We start from the raw sequence: 17,024 nt of genomic DNA on the forward strand, positions 1-17,024 counted from the left end.
CAGCTATATATACAACTCAAGAACAATACCAAGCAACCTCTCTCTCTCTCCTCTTTGAACCAACAAACAGAATCTCCTTCCGGAGTTGACTTCCCAATCCAACTTTTGCGCTTCAGCGGAAAGGGGGATGATTAAGCGAAGGGAAAACGCCTACTATTGTTCTCATCTTCGTATTGTTCCCCCTGTCCTACGAATCAGCACGCGAGTTTGGGCCCCGGGGGAATGCACATCTTTTGTGTTCAAGCTTTCTTTTGAGGAGATCTAGATGTGTCTTGTCTACGTAGATAAGAGAGAGTGTGGTTTTCGGGCTGGCGATTGGGGGATTGGAGAATTGGGACGGTTGGTTAGTTTGGGGAGGCGGGTTGAAAGAGGGAGCGTGCTATGTGAGGGGGTGGATTGGGAAAAAGGGGGGGATTAATGCGGGTTGGAAAGTGGGAAAGGAGGACATTAAAGATTATTCAAAGATTCTAGATCTTGTATGCACACGGGAGTAGCTGGTGTGGGAATTGGGGGGGGGGGGACATGGATATTGATATTGATATTCAAGCGGCCTTCTTTGATAGGTGGTGATGATTGATCTAGGTTCTTGGATGATGGATGTTAAGGAAGTTTTGCTTTTGTGAGAGAAAGAAGAGAAGGGGGAGGAGAGTGGGAAACTGACGGGATCGGATTGGGTTGGGGTCTGGTTAGTTTGGGGGTTCATGGGGAGGAGGGAAGTAGGAGAATGCGGGGATGGATGGATGGACGGTTTTGAATCGAATAGGAAGATCGTCACTTTTAAATCAAACCAGAACCCAGCCATGGAGCAAGTAATATTCATATATATACAGAGGTCTCATTTTCGCTCAAGGAGATATTCTTCATGCTTAGACAGACACACGGAGTCGCACTGCAAGAGGGACAGGTCAAGTTGCCATGATGTTTGTATATATTTCACATCTGAGTATATATCTAGACCAAGCTCTCCAATCCCTCCGGTGGATGATGACAAATTCTCACACCACGTTCCAGACGCCTGACCTGCGCGCCTCACAAAGAAAGAAAATAAATGGAAGAACGCCAGGTATCGAATTTTCATCCCTCGTATGGTATACAACATATACAACAACGCCGCCGCGTTCCCAATCACCAGGGGTGGACAGAGTTCAGGTACTAGATATTAAATCTTGGCAAAAGAATATTGAGCAAAGCATCTTTGCTGGTGTCGAAGCTTGGGGGTGGCTTCAGTCCCGCAGTAGCTTCGTCGTGGGCTGGCTGAATCGCGACCCGGCGAGTTCGGCGGGCGGGCTGTCGGGAAGTTCGTATTGTGGCGTCTCCGAGTCGAGCTCTTGACGCTGAACGTACGGTTTCTCGGGCACGGGAGGCCGCTCTGCTTCTGGAGTTTGATAGCCGTAGGGGTAATAGGTTGCGGGAGGGGGGTTATCGTAGGCGGGTGCCGAGGACCCGGCTGCGGCTGCTGCTGCGGTCCTGGCCCGGCGGCGGCGGGACATGAGGAAGAGACCGAGCAAAGCGGCGATGAGGAGGGCGCCGACGATGACGCCAACACTGACGCCAATTTTGACGCCGCGAGAGGTGCCGCCTGATGAGTTCTTCTGAGACATAGCTGCCCCTTGGAAGGAGGCCTCTGTCTCGCTGGAGTTCGGGTTTAATCCGAAAGTCATCCCTTTAGCACAGTCGCCTTTGCCTCTGGAATAGAACCCTAGTTTATATTAGCTGCTTTCCGCTGAGATGCTTGGGAGAATGCGACTCACATTGCGGATCAGTGCTAGAAACATGCAGCGTGTATGATGGATAGGGGACTACGTTGTTGAGGTTGGGCATATATCCAGAGTCTATACCCTGTGGAAGCGGTTCGCAGGGGTCATTGAAAGAAGATTGAGTTACTGAGTGGTTTCCACCTTGAAACTCGAATATGATGGTATCATCAATGTGTGCATTTACGGTGTTTGGAATGAAGGTATTGGCGTTCGCAAAAACCTGAAAAACGTGAGAGGAATCCACAGACCTTACATTGGTAGGTATCTTACTGTGTATGTAGCTGGGGGCACCGAACTTGAACTTGTGGGTGTTGCCGGCACCGATACAGGTGCTACTTTTGCTGCCGCAATTCCCTCATACGGAATTGCATATGCTTGCATGCCGGTTGTGCTGACCGTGAATGCATTGGTGTTGGAGAGACTTGAAGTGCCATAGAGCGTCATTTGAAGGGTTGCCCCAGAATTCAAATTGGTATAGCATTTTCCATTCCAGGCAGGTCGAGTGGAGGGAGCGGTATCATTCGGCGCTAAACCGTACGAGCTGGGAATCTCAATATCAGCTACGACTAGAAGCCGTGGCGGCAAAAGACTGACCTTGGACAACAGGCAATGTAGTCCGGTGCAGCTACCCAAGACGTAGCAACGGTAGTGTAACCTGCTGGGCAAACAAGAGGACTGAAAGCTGGAGCGGCGGTGGTGCCCGAGGCGGAGGCAAGGAAGCTGCTCATGAATTGAGTCGGATAGCAATCGCTGAAGGTGGTGCCTGGAACGGGAAGAGGGTAGTTCATCCATATCTCATAATCCTGGTTCTCCAACATAGTCAATTGATTCTGCAAACATGTCGTCGGCGCCGGAGTGAAAACTGTGGTCATGGCTGGGGTGACCATACTCGCCGACGACATCACTGTCGCCGACGCAACCGCCATTGCTAGAGACATATTCGGCGCACTTGGACTGCCTCTCTCTCTTTCGACAGACGACGGAGTGATCTCACGTTCGCCAAGTCAGGGACGGGTGCGCGCTGAGAGATATACTGTAAATCAGGTTCTGGGCCCACCAACCGTGCCACACTTGTGCTCCCCCTCTCCTTGGTAAGGGGTGATTATCAGGATAATGACTGATCATGCTCTCTAGCCTATAGTACCCTAGAGGATACGAAATGCGACTCCAAAGTAAGCACGCACTTGACAGCGCCGCAATGCTATGCCTCCATAGAGTATGGTAAGGAGCCAGGACTGCGACCACCACAGTGCTCCGTCAGGGTGTCACCGTCACGACTCTTGCTTACAGGGCTCAGCACATGGCTCGTGGTTGTCGCGGTGCCGCGGGTGCGGCACAGCAACCCAACCTCTGGCCCATACAGACCCCATACAGACAGACATGTCTGGGACCTCGCACCGCCTCGGTTGGGTAACTTGAGATGCCGGTCGCAGATTGCAGGGTAAAGCTGGAAGCGCCAAACTGCAAAAGCCGTTGATCAAGGGGCGGGGATTGCAGGATTTCTGAGATTTGATTTGTGTCGTTGATAGCGGTGTCGTCGAGTACATCTGGACCCACGGGGAGAATACGGATGAGTGAGGATATCCGTGCAACTCTGGCCAGTCGAGACTCAGCACACAGAGGACTCCTCTGGACCGTATTCTTGCAACTTGCAGTAAACTCTTTGATGCCAATGCGTTGATCCAGGGTTTGACAAGAAGACCTGGTTCGCTTTCACGTTGAGTGCATATCGCTATATCAAATCAGCCAATCAGGTAGATAGTCGGGTTCGCGTTACTGAGCGCGATTCTCTATCCTCCCTAGAACCGACTACTCTACTGGGCTTCGTATACAAGAAGTTCCACATTGATACCACATCACTACTGTACCTTGATCAAAGATGAACACCGTCTTTTACTGCTGTTGGTAGGGATCTGCGACTCCCGGTAAGCGTCGGCTGTCTTTACTTACTGTACTTGGGCTCTTGCTCTGCGGGTCAGAGGGTCTCCGCCAAGTTTGCGGTGACGATGTTCCGATCGTCTTGCGGTTAAGATAGAGTTAATTCGGAATGATACCGTAGGTACCCATATGTTCCCGGCTCGGCAGGCTTGCTATACCGCCGTGTTATTTGGACTATCTTACCTACCTCAGGGACCTATATAAGAGGCTTAAGAGGTTCCAGACCCGGATACCTGACTGGCGAAGTTCAGCCCGCAACATCCGGGGAACTTGAATCTACAATCAGTACTTTACCTGTGTACACACTTGTACAGTCACGTCCTGAGCGTATCAGGGCGGGGATTGTGGCCCGAGGCGTCGAGGCCAAGACAATCATACGTCCGTACCATCTTCTGAGGTCTCTGAAACTGTCAGTCTGAGCCTTCTTCCCCCGCCCCCGTTATTATTCCACGAGCAAGAAAATTTGGATTTATGAGAAACCCAGCCGCACGATATTAATAGTGCGACCTTTGCATTCCCTACCCGCCAATCCTCCCAATCAAGGGCTGCGACTATATTGAGGCGCAGGATGCTCGGCGCCAATGCCAACCCAGCCGCCTCCCAGTTTCTCTACTTAGAGCCCAGAATGGCCTCAAACGCTGGCGCTTGCAGCTAGCAAGACTCTGGACTGGTTGGTGCAGGGCAGTCTGGGACTCTGTGGACGCCGGAAGGGTATGCGAGCAGCGCTCCCGTCGGGATGAATCGAGATGCGTTTTGTTATCGATTATCGATCCATAGCAGTGATAGCACGGTCTCCCTTCGTTTAGGCGCGGAGAGCGGGAGGGCGGGAGTGAGCGCTGGAGAGCTTGTTTGCTTGGCTGGATTGTTCGGAGCTGTTTTCAGCCTCATCTACGTACAGCCGTGGAAATGCTCCGAGTCATTAGCACCATCAACCCCTCATTCCAATTCCTACTTAAGAGTAGCGATGGAGACCCACAAATCATACCATATCAACCTCCTCGACACCTAGACTTCTCAGATCGGAGAGCATCCGATCGCCCGCCGGAATGCCTGGCGAACTTCTGTAATCGACCAATTGTGTGCTGGAGGAGGGGGCGGTCAATCTCGGTCAAGATCCGACGGAAAACATCCACATCTACTAAACCAAGAAAATGAGCATTAGTATATCTGCTCCGAGCGATGTAGGTAGCAAGCTGATTTACTCCTCTCCTCCTGCACAGCCGCGAGTCCCATGGGAAGCTAGGAATTTTCTTGATTCGTGTTGATGTTGAAGAACAGTGGGCAGAGTCGTAAATCTGCCTGTGTTGTTTGGTTCGCAAACCGAGCTTCCATGTTACGGAAGCTAGGGAGGAAGGGAAATCAGTGAGTTTTCTCTGCTTCATAATATCTGGGTATATTGCAATGACTAGGTATATTATTGAACAGTGGGAAAGTCGGTTTGGGCTACAAACATGTTAGACCGAATAGCAAGAGCCTGTGAGTCAGGTTGAAAGTTAGCAGCCATGGCGGTTGGGTCTGGGAGAGGTTGACCCATGGTCGAGATGTGCTATAAAGACAACCGATGTCAAGCGGATGGTTGCTAAGGTTAGGAACCTTAAATGGGTGTCAAGGTACGTTATTGCTGCCAAGTTGTATAAGGTTGGATGGTCCCAACCAAACAATCTCTCCGTCGTTTGTACCTCTCACGTGGGGTGCTGTTTTCAGCCTCACTAACGTACTCGGTACCAAGTCAGTTTTAGTCAAGTTTCTTGGCCAGCACAAGTGTCGCGTTTGTATTCTGCTTTTACAGAATGATGATATCAAGGTCTCTTTACTGATTTTCTCTCACGTTCTACTATTTAAGAACTTTTCCCCCTATGAGCTACCAAGTCCCTATTCAGGTGTATTTCTTATGTATAATACCACTAGAGATCCTTGATGTGTCGGGTCAGAGCAATGCCTAGCACCGCTGCTCAAAAGGGAGCTTGAAGCTTAGTTTGGCGTGATCAAAGACTACCAACTAGTGTCAATTCAAACAGCCCTCATGACTTGCCCCTCAGATGTTTCTTCGTTTCTCAGTTGTTCTAAAGGAACACAGGTCCACCTGGACTAAGGGATGGGGGGAAAAAGAAGGGAAAGAGGTGTGAAGCCAAGATACCAGAAGATTCATGTTAGTTCACCTCAAGCAGATGCTCTCCATGAGGGATAGGTGGTATTAGGGCAGCGATTACCACGAGCTTGCTCATGAAGATGCCAGAAGCAACGAGGCCTCTTAGGGCAAGGCAAATGCTAGGAGGCTGCCCTCCTTGGATCACCCCAGGTATCAATGGAATTTGATAGTCTAATTGCTTCATGCCGTTGGATACTGGTCAAGAATGTACGGAGCAGGCAGGATTGAGGCAGGAGAGAGACTGTGCGAAGGATTGTTATTAGCAGAGTCAAGTTTTCTCAATGACTTGAAATGAATCTACTAGACAAGAGAAAACGAAACACCTCCTCAATGTTCGTAATCCGCACGGACTGGACTTATGATACCAATGCCTACCTGTTCTGAACAGTCCTGGCAGCCAAGTCCTCTCTGCACGGTAAGCATCTGCCCCCGAGCCTCACGAAGGCCATTGTACAACTCTCCAAGCCAGAAGACGAAGGAAAGAGAGAGAAGTGCCGGAATCCAGGAGCAATTGAGGCCATTCCAGTGTCTGGGACCCCCGAACATTCCAGATGCCGGCAGAACAAGCGAGGAATGGGTCCTGCAATGTAGATGCCTCAGGCATGGAAAAGGTACCCCAGATTCAGCGCCCACCGGGGGATGGAAGGCTCTCGAGGCGGCGGTAAATAGATATCTGTTGTTGATTCGAGGTCTTGTCTTGAACGTGTTGGCCAGGAGAACGCAGGACTGCACCCAAAAATGGACATAAAGAGGTGCCCATGCATCTTTCTCATTGGTTGGGGCGCGCAGTTGGATGTACCACCCTTGACGTCTGCCGGGTCGTCGTGGTGAATTCCATCGAAACTCCTCGAAATGTTTTTCGCTAGCGCTAGAAGCTTCCCCAAACGGGCCCATCTATTTCTTTCCACCATCACCAGCTTCTCTCCTCCTCTTCCATTTCTTCTTCATACCATAAACTCCAATCAAGATACCCTGTCCTTGATTCTTGATTCCCTGTCTCTCCATCACTTCTGAATTCCCATCAAGGTAAGCTGATAATAAATCAATTCCTTGTCCCCTGAGCCTCTGCCTCGTCTTCGCTGCTCTCGGTGTGGAAGCCTTCAGCCTCACGCAATTGAGCTTCCACAAACCCCCCATTCATTTGGGTATTTTACTCGCGCAAAGCATCTCGATCATCCCACCATCTCAGCCATCTGCACCAATTCCTACACGAACTTCTGCACACAGATTCTCACGCAGACCATCACTAACACCCTCTGGCCAGATCTTCCACCACAGCAACCATGGCTGGCGGCGAAACCTTCGAATTCCAGGCTGAGATCTCTCAGCTGCTCTCCCTCATCATCAACACCGTCTACTCCAACAAGGAGATCTTCTTGCGAGAGCTTGTTTCCAACTGTTCCGATGCTCTCGACAAGATCCGCTATGAGGCTCTCTCCGACCCAAGCAAGCTTGAGTCTGGCAAGGACCTCCGTATCGACATCATCCCCGACAAGGAGAACAAGACCCTCACCATCCGTGATACCGGTATCGGTATGACCAAGGCTGTAAGTACCATGCCAATTGTCTGCAGTTCCAGGGCTCTACTAACACCAAACAGGACCTTGTCAACAACCTGGGTACGATCGCCCGATCTGGCACCAAGCAATTCATGGAGGCTCTCACCGCCGGTGCTGATATCTCCATGATTGGACAATTCGGTGTCGGTTTCTACTCTGCATACCTCGTTGCCGACCGCGTCACTGTCGTCTCCAAGAACAACGATGACGAGCAGTACATCTGGGAGTCCAGCGCTGGCGGCACCTTCACCCTCACCCCCGACACCGAAGGCGAGCCTCTCGGCCGTGGTACCAAGATCATCCTCCAGCTCAAGGATGAGCAGACCGACTACTTGAACGAGTCCAAGATCAAGGAGGTCATCAAGAAGCACTCCGAATTCATCTCATACCCCATCTACCTCCACGTCCAGAAGGAGACCGAGACCGAGGTCCCTGATGAGGAGGAGGAGACCAAGGAGGAGGAAGGTGATGAGAAGAAGGCCAAGATTGAGGAGGTTGACGACGAGGAAGAAAAGAAGGAGAAGAAGACCAAGAAGATCAAGGAGACCAAGATCGAGGAGGAAGAGCTCAACAAGCAAAAGCCCATCTGGACCAGAAATCCTCAGGACATCACCCCCGAGGAATACGCTGCCTTCTACAAGTCCCTCTCCAACGACTGGGAGGACCACTTGGCTGTCAAGCACTTCTCCGTCGAGGGTCAACTCGAATTCCGCGCCATCCTCTTCGTTCCCAAGCGTGCTCCCTTCGACCTGTTTGAGACCAAGAAGACCAAGAACAACATCAAGCTTTACGTCCGCCGTGTCTTCATCACTGATGATGCCACTGACATCATCCCCGAGTGGTTGAGCTTCGTCAAGGGTGTTGTTGACTCTGAGGATCTCCCTCTCAACCTGTCTCGTGAGACTCTTCAACAGAACAAGATCATGAAGGTCATCAAGAAGAACATCGTCAAGAAGGTTCTCGAGCTCTTCTCCGAGATTGCCGAGGACAAGGAGCAGTTCGACAAGTTCTACTCTGCCTTCAGCAAGAACATCAAGCTCGGTATCCACGAGGACTCCCAGAACCGTGCCGCTCTTGCCAAGCTTCTCCGATTCAACTCTACCAAGTCTGGTGATGACATGACCTCCCTCACCGACTACGTTACCCGTATGCCCGAGCACCAGAAGAACATGTACTACATCACCGGCGAGTCTCTCAAGGCCGTCTCCAAGTCACCCTTCCTCGACTCTCTCAAGGAGAAGAACTTCGAGGTTCTCTTCTTGGTTGACCCCATTGATGAGTACGCCATGACTCAACTCAAGGAGTTCGACGGCAAGAAGCTTGTTGATATCACCAAGGACTTCGAGCTCGAGGAGACCGAGGAGGAGAAGAAGACCCGTGAGGCCGAGGAGAAGGAGTACGAGGGTCTCGCCAAGGCTCTCAAGAACGTCTTGGGTGACAAGGTTGAGAAGGTTGTTGTCAGCCACAAGCTCATCGGCGCTCCTTGCGCCATCCGTACCGGCCAATTCGGTTGGTCCGCCAACATGGAGCGTATCATGAAGGCCCAGGCCCTCCGTGACACCTCCATGAGCTCTTACATGTCCTCCAAGAAGACCTTCGAGATCTCACCCCGATCACCCATCATCAAGGAGCTCAAGAAGAAGGTTGAGGCTGACGGCGAGAACGACCGAACCGTCAAGTCCATCACTCAACTCCTCTTCGAGACCTCCCTCCTCGTCTCTGGTTTCACCATCGAGGAGCCCGCTGGATTTGCCGAGCGCATCCACAAGCTTGTCTCCCTTGGTCTGAACGTTGATGAGGAGCCGGAGACCGCCGAAGAGACGGCCGCCGAGGCCGCTACCGGTGATGCTCCAGCTGAGAGCGCGATGGAGGAGGTCGACTAGATGCATCATGTCCTTAATACCAGCAACGGGAATATGCGGAGTTTGGTTGGTCTTTCATGATGGTTTCGTCGAGGTAATCTTGCATCAGCAGGCTTCTCTTTTTGCGTCGTGGTCTCTTTCAATGGCATAATCCTGAAAACTGTACCTTGTAGTTACGCGTTAAGACTAGGTCAAAAGAAGAGCAATTGAAAATTTACACTATCTGTTTGCATTGTGAATCGTGACATGACTGTACTTGTATTGCTGTCTTAATGCCTCTAAAGCTGCATTCCACAAACTGCCCCTATTCCCAGATCTTAACTTACTAAAAGAAGCGCATCTCCAGACTCAAGGTACAGTACCTTGATAAAACTACATCACCCACACGCCATATAAACAAATCAATTAAGTCCTTTAGCTACCTACTACTTATCCCAATCTCCTCCCTCTTAAACCCACCACTTACTCATCCATCCATCCATCCATGCATCTGTCCCCACCCTCCCTCCCTCCTTCCCAACCATCCCGACCCAATTTCCGGAAGAATAATACCTTAGCTGGGGGCATTGAATTTGATCGGGATCACGTGTAGAAGGTCTAGGTAGGTAAGGTAAGGGATCATTTGTGTTTTGAATTGAAAAGAAAAAAGAGAAAAAGGGCCCATAAAGTTTTATCCCCCCTAGAACGCCGGATATGCAAAGCTTCATTCCGCTCTTCCTCTGTTCTCGTCTCTCGTCTGTCGTCTCTGTTCTTGGGATAGTGAATAGTGATAGTTGAACAAAAAGAAAAGAGAATAAAAAGCTAGCCCGTCTTAGTTTTCTTCTTCGGCCGCTCCTCCTCCTCCTCCTCCTCGGCCTCCTCTTCGCTTCCTTCCTCTTCACTACCGCTACCGCTCCCGCTACTCTCGTGCGCGCTGTCATACTCCTCCGCTACATCGCTCTCGCTATCCTCCTGGAAATCCTCATCTTGGGACTCGCTGTCGTCGTCGGCGCTGCCGCGGTCTGCGCGCGCCGCTACGACGTCGTCCTCGTCGCTGGACGCCATGTCGGGATCGCGGAGCGCGGCCGCGAGGAGCGCGCTGCCGTCCTCGTCCATCTCGTTCTTGACCCGGAGCCCTTTGATCTTGAAGAAATCTTCGAGCGGCTTCTGCTCTTCGCGGTTGATGTTGGAGAATTGGGATTCGCCGGCGCCGCCCTTCATGTGGACCGTGATGTCGAAGGTGCGGGAGGCGGAGACGGCACCGCCGACACGCGAGAAGGTGATGCTAGCGGTTTGCTCGTAGGAGATGTAGGTTGCGGGTTTGGGGACGAACATGAAGGCTTTCTCGAGGCAGTAGAGGAAACCCTCGCTGGCTTTGATGGAGCACTTGATGCCGAATTGTTGGTGGTGGCTGTTGGCGTGGTCAGTGGGGCGAGTTAAAAAAAGGGAGAGGGTTCATAAACCTACCTTAGGAAATCCTTGGCTGGTTGGTTGACCTTCTTTCCTGCAAGGCCACGGAAGACCTGCGTAACGACCTGATGCAAGGGCTGCTCGTAACGTGGAAGCAGCTTGTCCTTATACTTCTCGTTCAACAGTTCCTCGGTCATATTCAGATCGATCGAGACCTCCTCGTCCTTCTTGAACTGCATCACCAGGAAAGGATATCTCGTCTGACCTTGTCGGAGGGGTGGGTCAAGACCAATACAGATCATGAAATGTAGCTCGTCGGGTTTTGGGAGGATCATGAATTTCTTGATAGCCTCGTACTGGATCTTGTAGTCGTACGTCTTACCACGTAACCGGAAAGAATTCTCGTACATATCGATATCGAAGCGTCCTCTGCGCATTGTTAGCGACCCAGCAACACAATTAGGAGAGCGACCATACCTTGGAGTGAGGTGAAGAACATCAAGGAACGTAGCAAAAGTATCACCGGCAACCTCACCAATCTCCGCCTTCTCCATCAGCGTATCGTAGAACAGATTTGCCGCATTCTGTTCCTCTTCGGCCTCCGCATCACTTGGCGCATCCTCACCCTCCAATGCCTCCTTCTTTGTCGTCACACCGGGAATGTAGAACCTCATCTCAACCAACTGATCCTTTCCCGCACCTGCCTTCTTGCCCTTCCCCCGCGCGCCCCCAAGCGCCCCGTTACCCGCATCGTCGCCATTAGTCGGCAGCGAGAACTCCACCGCGACCTCGTTTTTGCCTGCCAAGTTCGTATTCGAGATCTCTGAGTAGGGGATCTCAAAGGCCGGCCTGTTCTGAACGTTGAATGCTAGCTCCGCCTTGCCAAACTCGCCCTTGCCCCAGTTCCAGCCGCGCAGCGCATGCTCCTTATGTTCGAGATTCGTGCTGTACCAGTTCTTGAAGACCTTGCTCAGGCGCTCAAAATCCTGTTCCGTGTTAGTAGATGAGTGGCAGATGAGGGGTGTGCGCGGACCTCTTGCTGGAAACCGTCGAGCTGGACGATGCCCGAGTTGCGCAGGAGGATCTTCACTTCGTAGCCTTTGGATGCGCGACTCCATTGAGCGCCTCCGATATTGCTGTGGTCAAGGGTAAAGGTGTCGCCCCCGCCAGATGGCTTCCAACCAAACCCCGTCTCGGCGAATCGACATTTGCCTGACTCTTTGGAGAGGTCGAGGTAGATGTTGTCAAAACTTTCCCTGTAGACCAAGATGTGTTAGTTGCGGTATAGCTGTGGAGATGCTTCAAGTTCCAAAATATCAAGGGAAGCAGCAGGGGAATGCGCCAAGTCTTACATTGCCATCTTGGTAGATCTGGTCGATGTGTTGAAGGTGACAGGCAAATTCAAGATGATGGTTTGGAGCTCGCGTAGAAAGTTGGACGCGTTCGCGGATTTCCATTAAGCCATGGTCACGTGACTGCGTCCCTTGGTACCGGGCGGCCTTTTGTGGGCCGATCCCCGCAACGGGGCGAATATAGGATTTACGGGGTATTATTTGTGTAAAAGCGCGATAAGCCCTCATCATGGGTTGGTGAGATCATGAAGCATGTTGCTTCTGAGGTCAATCTAGCAAAAGAGCTACAGCCATCAAGGCTTAGATAAGGTGGAGAAGGTCCCTAGAATCTGTTTCTATTCCGCAATATCTAAAACTTTGCGCCTTCCGGTGATCTCAAACGAATAGGACGAGTGAGGAGGAAGTGCAACGCAGATCCAGATATCTCGCCCTTCCAGAAGTATCCGACATTAAAGAAGACAAAACCACCATAACCAGTTGTCGTTGCGTGAGGGGGAATCGTATGACGGACACGCTATTAAAGAGAGAAAAGGAAAGTCAAAAGACGCCGTTGCATGCCCATATCGTGTTGAACCCGCTCCCATCGCTCGTCTGTCATCCCCACAACTTCCTCCTGTGTGTATGCAAACCATCGTGTCGTCGCGTGCTAGTAATCATGTCGTTGTATGTCAACCTTCATCCTTCTCAAGCAAGAGCAGTCTTCTCGGGATCGGCCACGCGCTTCTTGGTCTCCCTCATCACTGCATCTTGCCCACCCATTCGTCGTCCAAGCGCTCTCTCCAGCTTCGCGCCCAAGGCCAACTTGCTCAGATTCTCACTGCGCTCCTGGCTCAGCACGAACCTCTGGCTCGCCAGCTTCTTGTCTTCCAGCTTCTCCAGACCTTCCTCGATGTCCTTGATCTCTTGTTGGGCAGAGTCGGAGGTAAGGGATGTTTTGACGGTATTGGCGACAGAGGGGGCCGCGCTATAGGTGCTGAAGCGGGTGGATGCGCGCTTGGAGGCCAGCTGTGAGGGTGCCATGGTCAGCGGGTCGATCGGATGGCCAGTCTTGGTAGAGAGAGGGGCAGAGAGTTATATAGATAGAAGAGGAAGAGCACGACTTACGCTGGGCGCCATGATGGGGCGAGAGGATTCCAAGGACCGACCCATTGTGACGTTTCAAGGGGATGTCGCAAGGTCGATGTGTTGATTCGCACGGTATAGAGACGAAATCTGCCTCCTTTGTTCGATAGGTTGTTCTGCAGGGCTGTGGACGAGGGCAGGAGGACGGGCTGAGTCGCTGTCGCAGACAAATGGTTTGAGAAGGGCGAGTTGATGAGAGGAAGTTGCAGGGTAGTATTTCTTGTCTAAGGCTGAGAGGGACTGGTTGACTCGAGGTCTCCAGGCTCTAACCGGAGGGTCTTTGTGAAAGGGAGACTGGCGCGAAGGGTGCGATTATTTATTAGGATAAGAAGGCAAGAAGAGACGTCTTTTGCCAAGATGGGATATCCTCTTCTTCTCCTTCTTTGTCGAAGGATGGAATGAGACCGTCAGATTGTATGTGGCGGGCGGCGGTTTGTTTCGGGGGCGGGCAGGATTACATAGGTGCAGAGTGGCCGTTGAACCAGATCCCAGCAACAACAACAGCCCTGGTCAGCCGCCAAGGATGGAGACAATGGGGCCGCGATGCAGCAATTACGCAGGAGGGAGGGGACGGGGTCAGCAATCAGTTCTGCATACACACGATGGGTCATGAACGGTGGATGCGGATCCCAGATTGGCCTAATACAGTGGAGGAGACCAGGAATAGTGATGGCAGAGGCTGAGAAGAGTCAAGAGCAGAGCGCCAGAAGAGTAGAGTTTTAATATCAAGGGGCGATGCATTGCTGATCGCACCGAGATTTAGTCCTCTGCTCCGAAGGGCCTGGCGGTGCAGTGTGGGCGGTGGGCAGAAAGCATTGATACAATACCGTCTTGAGCGCAAGAGGTGAACACAGCAGAGCAGAGCAGGCCAGGGAGAATCGTATTCTCCAAGGGTAAGGTAATGTAAGGTAATGTAAAGTAGGTAGGTATAGGAGGTGATATTGGTATTGGTTAGTGTTCATGTGATATTATATCATATCAGATCCCTAGACGGGACTGTACTGTAGTATCAGAGCAGATGAACAGGACATTAATAGCATCCTCACATCCTGTAACCTTCCCTACTGCACAATCTCAACGATAGAAGCCCCTGTCACCGCGTTGGGTCCCTGTCAGCGCGTGGCAACGGTTTGAGGTCTCCATGGCGCTGCATGTTGTTCCATGCACGGGGCAGAGAAGACGAAGAAGAATAGGAGATTGTGTCCCGCTCTTGTCCGCTCCTGTCTCACATCTGACCGTGTAAGGCTGCTCTAGGATGGGGCATGGAAACGTGGAAACGTGGCTGTCTGGGTTTGTTCGGGAACCATAGTCTTGATACGACTTTACTAAGGTACTGTGCTTCTGCTACACAAGCACTAATCAATAGTCAACGTTGGGCTTTGGACATCTTTCGTGCTTTTCATTGGACGATTTCTCTTTAACTCTTGATTCTGTGTGCATAGATGCAACTCCTGCAGACTTCTTAAAGCCTTTTAAAGACTCAAGCCGACTACTAGTACTGTGTGTCTCAAGCCTGCTTATCCTGTATGCAGGTCGATTGCAGGTCGATTACTGTAGTCTGTATCAAATCATACGTTGTTTCTCCTCCCCTCTTTCCCTGCCTTTTTTCCCTTTTCTTCTTCGCTAGCTATCGCCACCAACACCACCACCTCAACCCCGTCGCTCTACCTACCTTACTCAGGTCAACTCCTAGAACAGCCAGCACCCCTGATTCTTCCCTGGCCACCTGCGGTCGTGATCCTCGACTATCCTTGTAGCCCGCCCTCGCAATGCCCAAACAAAAGCTCTTCCTCAAGGACAACAAGAAGAAATCGAAGCAGCCGCAAGTCAGCCCACCGCCTCCCTGCGCCACATGGTTACATACTGATCTAGTCCACCGTCCAGGCCCCCGCAACGGCTGATGAGTACCTCGCCGGTAAGTGCTCAGTACTTGTGGAGTATACAGCATGGTACGCGCCGTGCTGTGTACCCCATATACCGCCCGCTTTGACGCAGAGAGGAGCACGGCTAATCAGCTTCAAACCCCACAGCGGGCGTTGATTTCGAAGAAGCCGGCGAGAAGTGGAGGGGCGGCGATGCTGCAAAGGTTGGGTCAAACCCCTTTTCCCCCCTTTCTGTTGCTGCCAGTACCACGTGACACCACTGACCTCCCGTCCCTAGTCCACCCGATTCTTTCTTCGTGCCATTGACTGCTACAATGAAGCCCTGAAGAAGTTTCCTTCCTCTTTTGATCTTGCATACAATAGGTCGGTATTCAATGTATGACTCGAGGGTTGGTGGCTAATGTGGCGACAGGGCAAGGGTTCAGTATGAGCTCACCCAGCACCCCAAACTGCTGGCTCAACTCCCGGGAGATCTGCTGGATCTCTTGCAGACTGCATTGGAGTCCAGCAGGTACGCCTTGGCATTAAAGCAGGACAATGCAGATGTTCTCTTGTAGGTTCTCATTTCTATAGGCTCTCTTTTCTACATGCCAATTTCGCATCGTTGAACTTCCCTTTCTGTCCATGTCGTACGGCATGTCTATAGCTTTCATGTGGAATATGGACTGACAAACCCAGCAACACTGCCCAAATCCTAACCAGTCTGGCCGAAGCATCCACTGAATCGCGATCAAACTCTACCCCAGACACCCTGCCCTTGCTCGAGGAAGCTTTGGAATTATTCCAACGCTGCCTCGCATTGCAAGAATACCAATACACCGAATCTCAGACTCAGGATGGAGCTATGTCCGATGATCCGTCCATGGAGACCTCTGACCTGCCTGACTCGGAAGAAGGCGGTGTCTCTTTGACTTCAGATGAAGAACCGCCACAGGATGACCGCTGGGCCACGATCGTCGAGCCCGTCACCAACAACACGCTCGTCGACACTGTTCTCGCTCAATTGGAGACGTTGACCTTACTGTGCAACCTCATTCCCTCTTCCTCGGACCCTACGCCACTTACCTTCATCACCGAGTATTCCTCCAACCTCTTGAGTCCGCAACCCTCCCGTGATCTTGTCCATTGGATTCGATCCCTTTCACCACGATTTACAGCTAACGCCCCTCAGATACCAAACTACCCCCCTACCTCGCCGACACAGGCAGAGAAGCAGAAGCCCATCTGATAATTGCCAATTTCCAAGCCGCGCACGCCGACTTGTCGTATCGCCTGCAAAAACTTGACTTCGAATCTTACACAACCGCCCTCACCAACGCCTTCTCCCCTCTAGACCTAACCAGCCATCCCGAAGCCCTCGTCAACCAAGCCGAAGCCCTGCTTTCTTTCAACAGCACTGTGCGCACCCACCCGCCGCCCTCCCCTGACCCTCTCCCATCCCGCTGGTCTGCTCTCACCACCGCCCTCTCCTGCCTCGCCACCGCTGCCAAGCTCCCTGCCGCGTCCCACCTCTCCAAGATTCACCTCCTGCGGGGCGACCTCGAGCTGCACCGATACCAGCTTGGCTGCTGCCACCCGCCTTTCCCCACCGCGGCCGCGAACGGCCCCGTCCTGCTCAAGAACGCGGAGAAGTTCTACCGTGGCGCGGCGGCTCTCGCGTCGGATGGGAAGGAGCGGGTAGAAGCGAGTGTAAAGGAGGAGCTGGTGCGAGCGTTCAGGGGCGAGGGGGGCAAGATAGGCGAGCTTGCGGGAGAGAGGGAAGCGAGAAGCGTACTGGAGGAGGCGCTTGAGGAGGGCTTAATTGCCGCGGAGCAGTTGCAAGGGTTGGGGATTTCGTAGTGTCGCTGGGTCCTTGGCTTGTACGTATGTTCATATCCATAGTTCAACCAAATCGAACTCGCGCCTGACCTGGAATCCAAATCAGTGAAGTAGCTGTTGGGCACCTGTTCATTGACCTAGCTGTAAAGTCCCCAAAGCCTGAATACCTGAACTCCTGACACCTTTGCCTTCTAG

The 17,024-nt window shown here is 52.0% G+C and overlaps 5 protein-coding genes across 5 annotated transcripts; 2 read left to right on the forward strand and 3 right to left on the reverse strand.

Annotated features, from left to right (window-relative positions):
* Window positions 1-871: 871 nt before the first annotated feature.
* M430DRAFT_201188 (hypothetical protein) lies at window positions 872-2,788 on the reverse strand. The gene is made up of 3 exons (XM_024864221.1): window positions 2,028-2,788; window positions 1,752-1,977; window positions 872-1,699 (listed from the first exon to the last, which is right to left on the reverse strand). Exons 1-3 carry the CDS (start codon window positions 2,547-2,549, stop codon window positions 1,224-1,226), a joined length of 1,224 nt encoding a protein of 407 aa, XP_024723954.1. The 5' UTR covers window positions 2,550-2,788; the 3' UTR covers window positions 872-1,223.
* Window positions 2,789-7,127: 4,339 nt separating this feature from the next.
* M430DRAFT_47827 (hypothetical protein) lies at window positions 7,128-9,286 on the forward strand (the record flags this gene model as incomplete). Its single annotated transcript, XM_024867957.1, has 2 exons — window positions 7,128-7,391; window positions 7,445-9,286. The coding sequence occupies 2 exons, from the start codon at window positions 7,128-7,130 to the stop codon at window positions 9,284-9,286; spliced, it is 2,106 nt and encodes a 701-aa protein (XP_024723955.1).
* Window positions 9,287-9,791: 505 nt separating this feature from the next.
* Window positions 9,792-12,070, reverse strand: M430DRAFT_114992 (hypothetical protein). The gene is made up of 5 exons (XM_024861576.1): window positions 12,007-12,070; window positions 11,688-11,910; window positions 11,132-11,640; window positions 10,712-11,083; window positions 9,792-10,655 (listed from the first exon to the last, which is right to left on the reverse strand). Exons 1-5 carry the CDS (start codon window positions 12,012-12,014, stop codon window positions 10,067-10,069), a joined length of 1,701 nt encoding a protein of 566 aa, XP_024723956.1. The 5' UTR covers window positions 12,015-12,070; the 3' UTR covers window positions 9,792-10,066.
* Window positions 12,071-12,690: 620 nt separating this feature from the next.
* M430DRAFT_47829 (hypothetical protein) lies at window positions 12,691-13,155 on the reverse strand (the record flags this gene model as incomplete). Its single annotated transcript, XM_024867958.1, has 2 exons — window positions 12,691-13,011; window positions 13,111-13,155. The coding sequence occupies 2 exons, from the start codon at window positions 13,153-13,155 to the stop codon at window positions 12,691-12,693; spliced, it is 366 nt and encodes a 121-aa protein (XP_024723957.1).
* Window positions 13,156-14,616: 1,461 nt separating this feature from the next.
* Window positions 14,617-16,952, forward strand: M430DRAFT_33104 (hypothetical protein). The gene is made up of 7 exons (XM_024866300.1): window positions 14,617-14,954; window positions 15,013-15,043; window positions 15,159-15,214; window positions 15,289-15,374; window positions 15,424-15,564; window positions 15,690-16,108; window positions 16,183-16,952. The coding sequence occupies exons 1-7, from the start codon at window positions 14,898-14,900 to the stop codon at window positions 16,848-16,850; spliced, it is 1,458 nt and encodes a 485-aa protein (XP_024723958.1). The 5' UTR covers window positions 14,617-14,897; the 3' UTR covers window positions 16,851-16,952.
* The last annotated feature ends 72 nt before the right edge of the window (window positions 16,953-17,024 follow it).

This window comes from Amorphotheca resinae (assembly GCF_003019875.1).
Source record: "Amorphotheca resinae ATCC 22711 unplaced genomic scaffold M430scaffold_2, whole genome shotgun sequence".
Taxonomy (NCBI): Eukaryota; Fungi; Ascomycota; class Leotiomycetes; order Helotiales; family Amorphothecaceae; genus Amorphotheca; species Amorphotheca resinae.

Bases quoted from the DNA above. Each gene is read 5' to 3' on its own strand.
- M430DRAFT_201188 (XM_024864221.1), bottom strand. From the start codon at position 2,549: ATGGATGAACTACCCTCTTCCCGTTCCAGGCACCACCTTCAGCGATTG. The intron at 1,978-2,027 runs GTAAGATACCTA...CACGTTTTTCAG, and splicing joins TGCCCCCAGCTACATACACA to GTTTTTGCGAACGCCAATAC. The intron at 1,700-1,751 runs GTGAGTCGCATT...AATATAAACTAG, and splicing joins TTCTAGCACTGATCCGCAAT to GGTTCTATTCCAGAGGCAAA.
- M430DRAFT_114992 (XM_024861576.1), bottom strand. The intron at 11,641-11,687 runs GTCCGCGCACAC...AACACGGAACAG, and splicing joins TCGACGGTTTCCAGCAAGAG to GATTTTGAGCGCCTGAGCAA. The intron at 11,084-11,131 runs GTATGGTCGCTC...AACAATGCGCAG, and splicing joins GTTCTTCACCTCACTCCAAG to AGGACGCTTCGATATCGATA.
- M430DRAFT_33104 (XM_024866300.1), top strand. From the start codon at position 14,898: ATGCCCAAACAAAAGCTCTTCCTCAAGGACAACAAGAAGAAATCGAAG. The intron at 15,044-15,158 runs GTAAGTGCTCAG...CAAACCCCACAG, and splicing joins GGCTGATGAGTACCTCGCCG to CGGGCGTTGATTTCGAAGAA. The intron at 15,215-15,288 runs GTTGGGTCAAAC...TCCCGTCCCTAG, and splicing joins GGGGCGGCGATGCTGCAAAG to TCCACCCGATTCTTTCTTCG.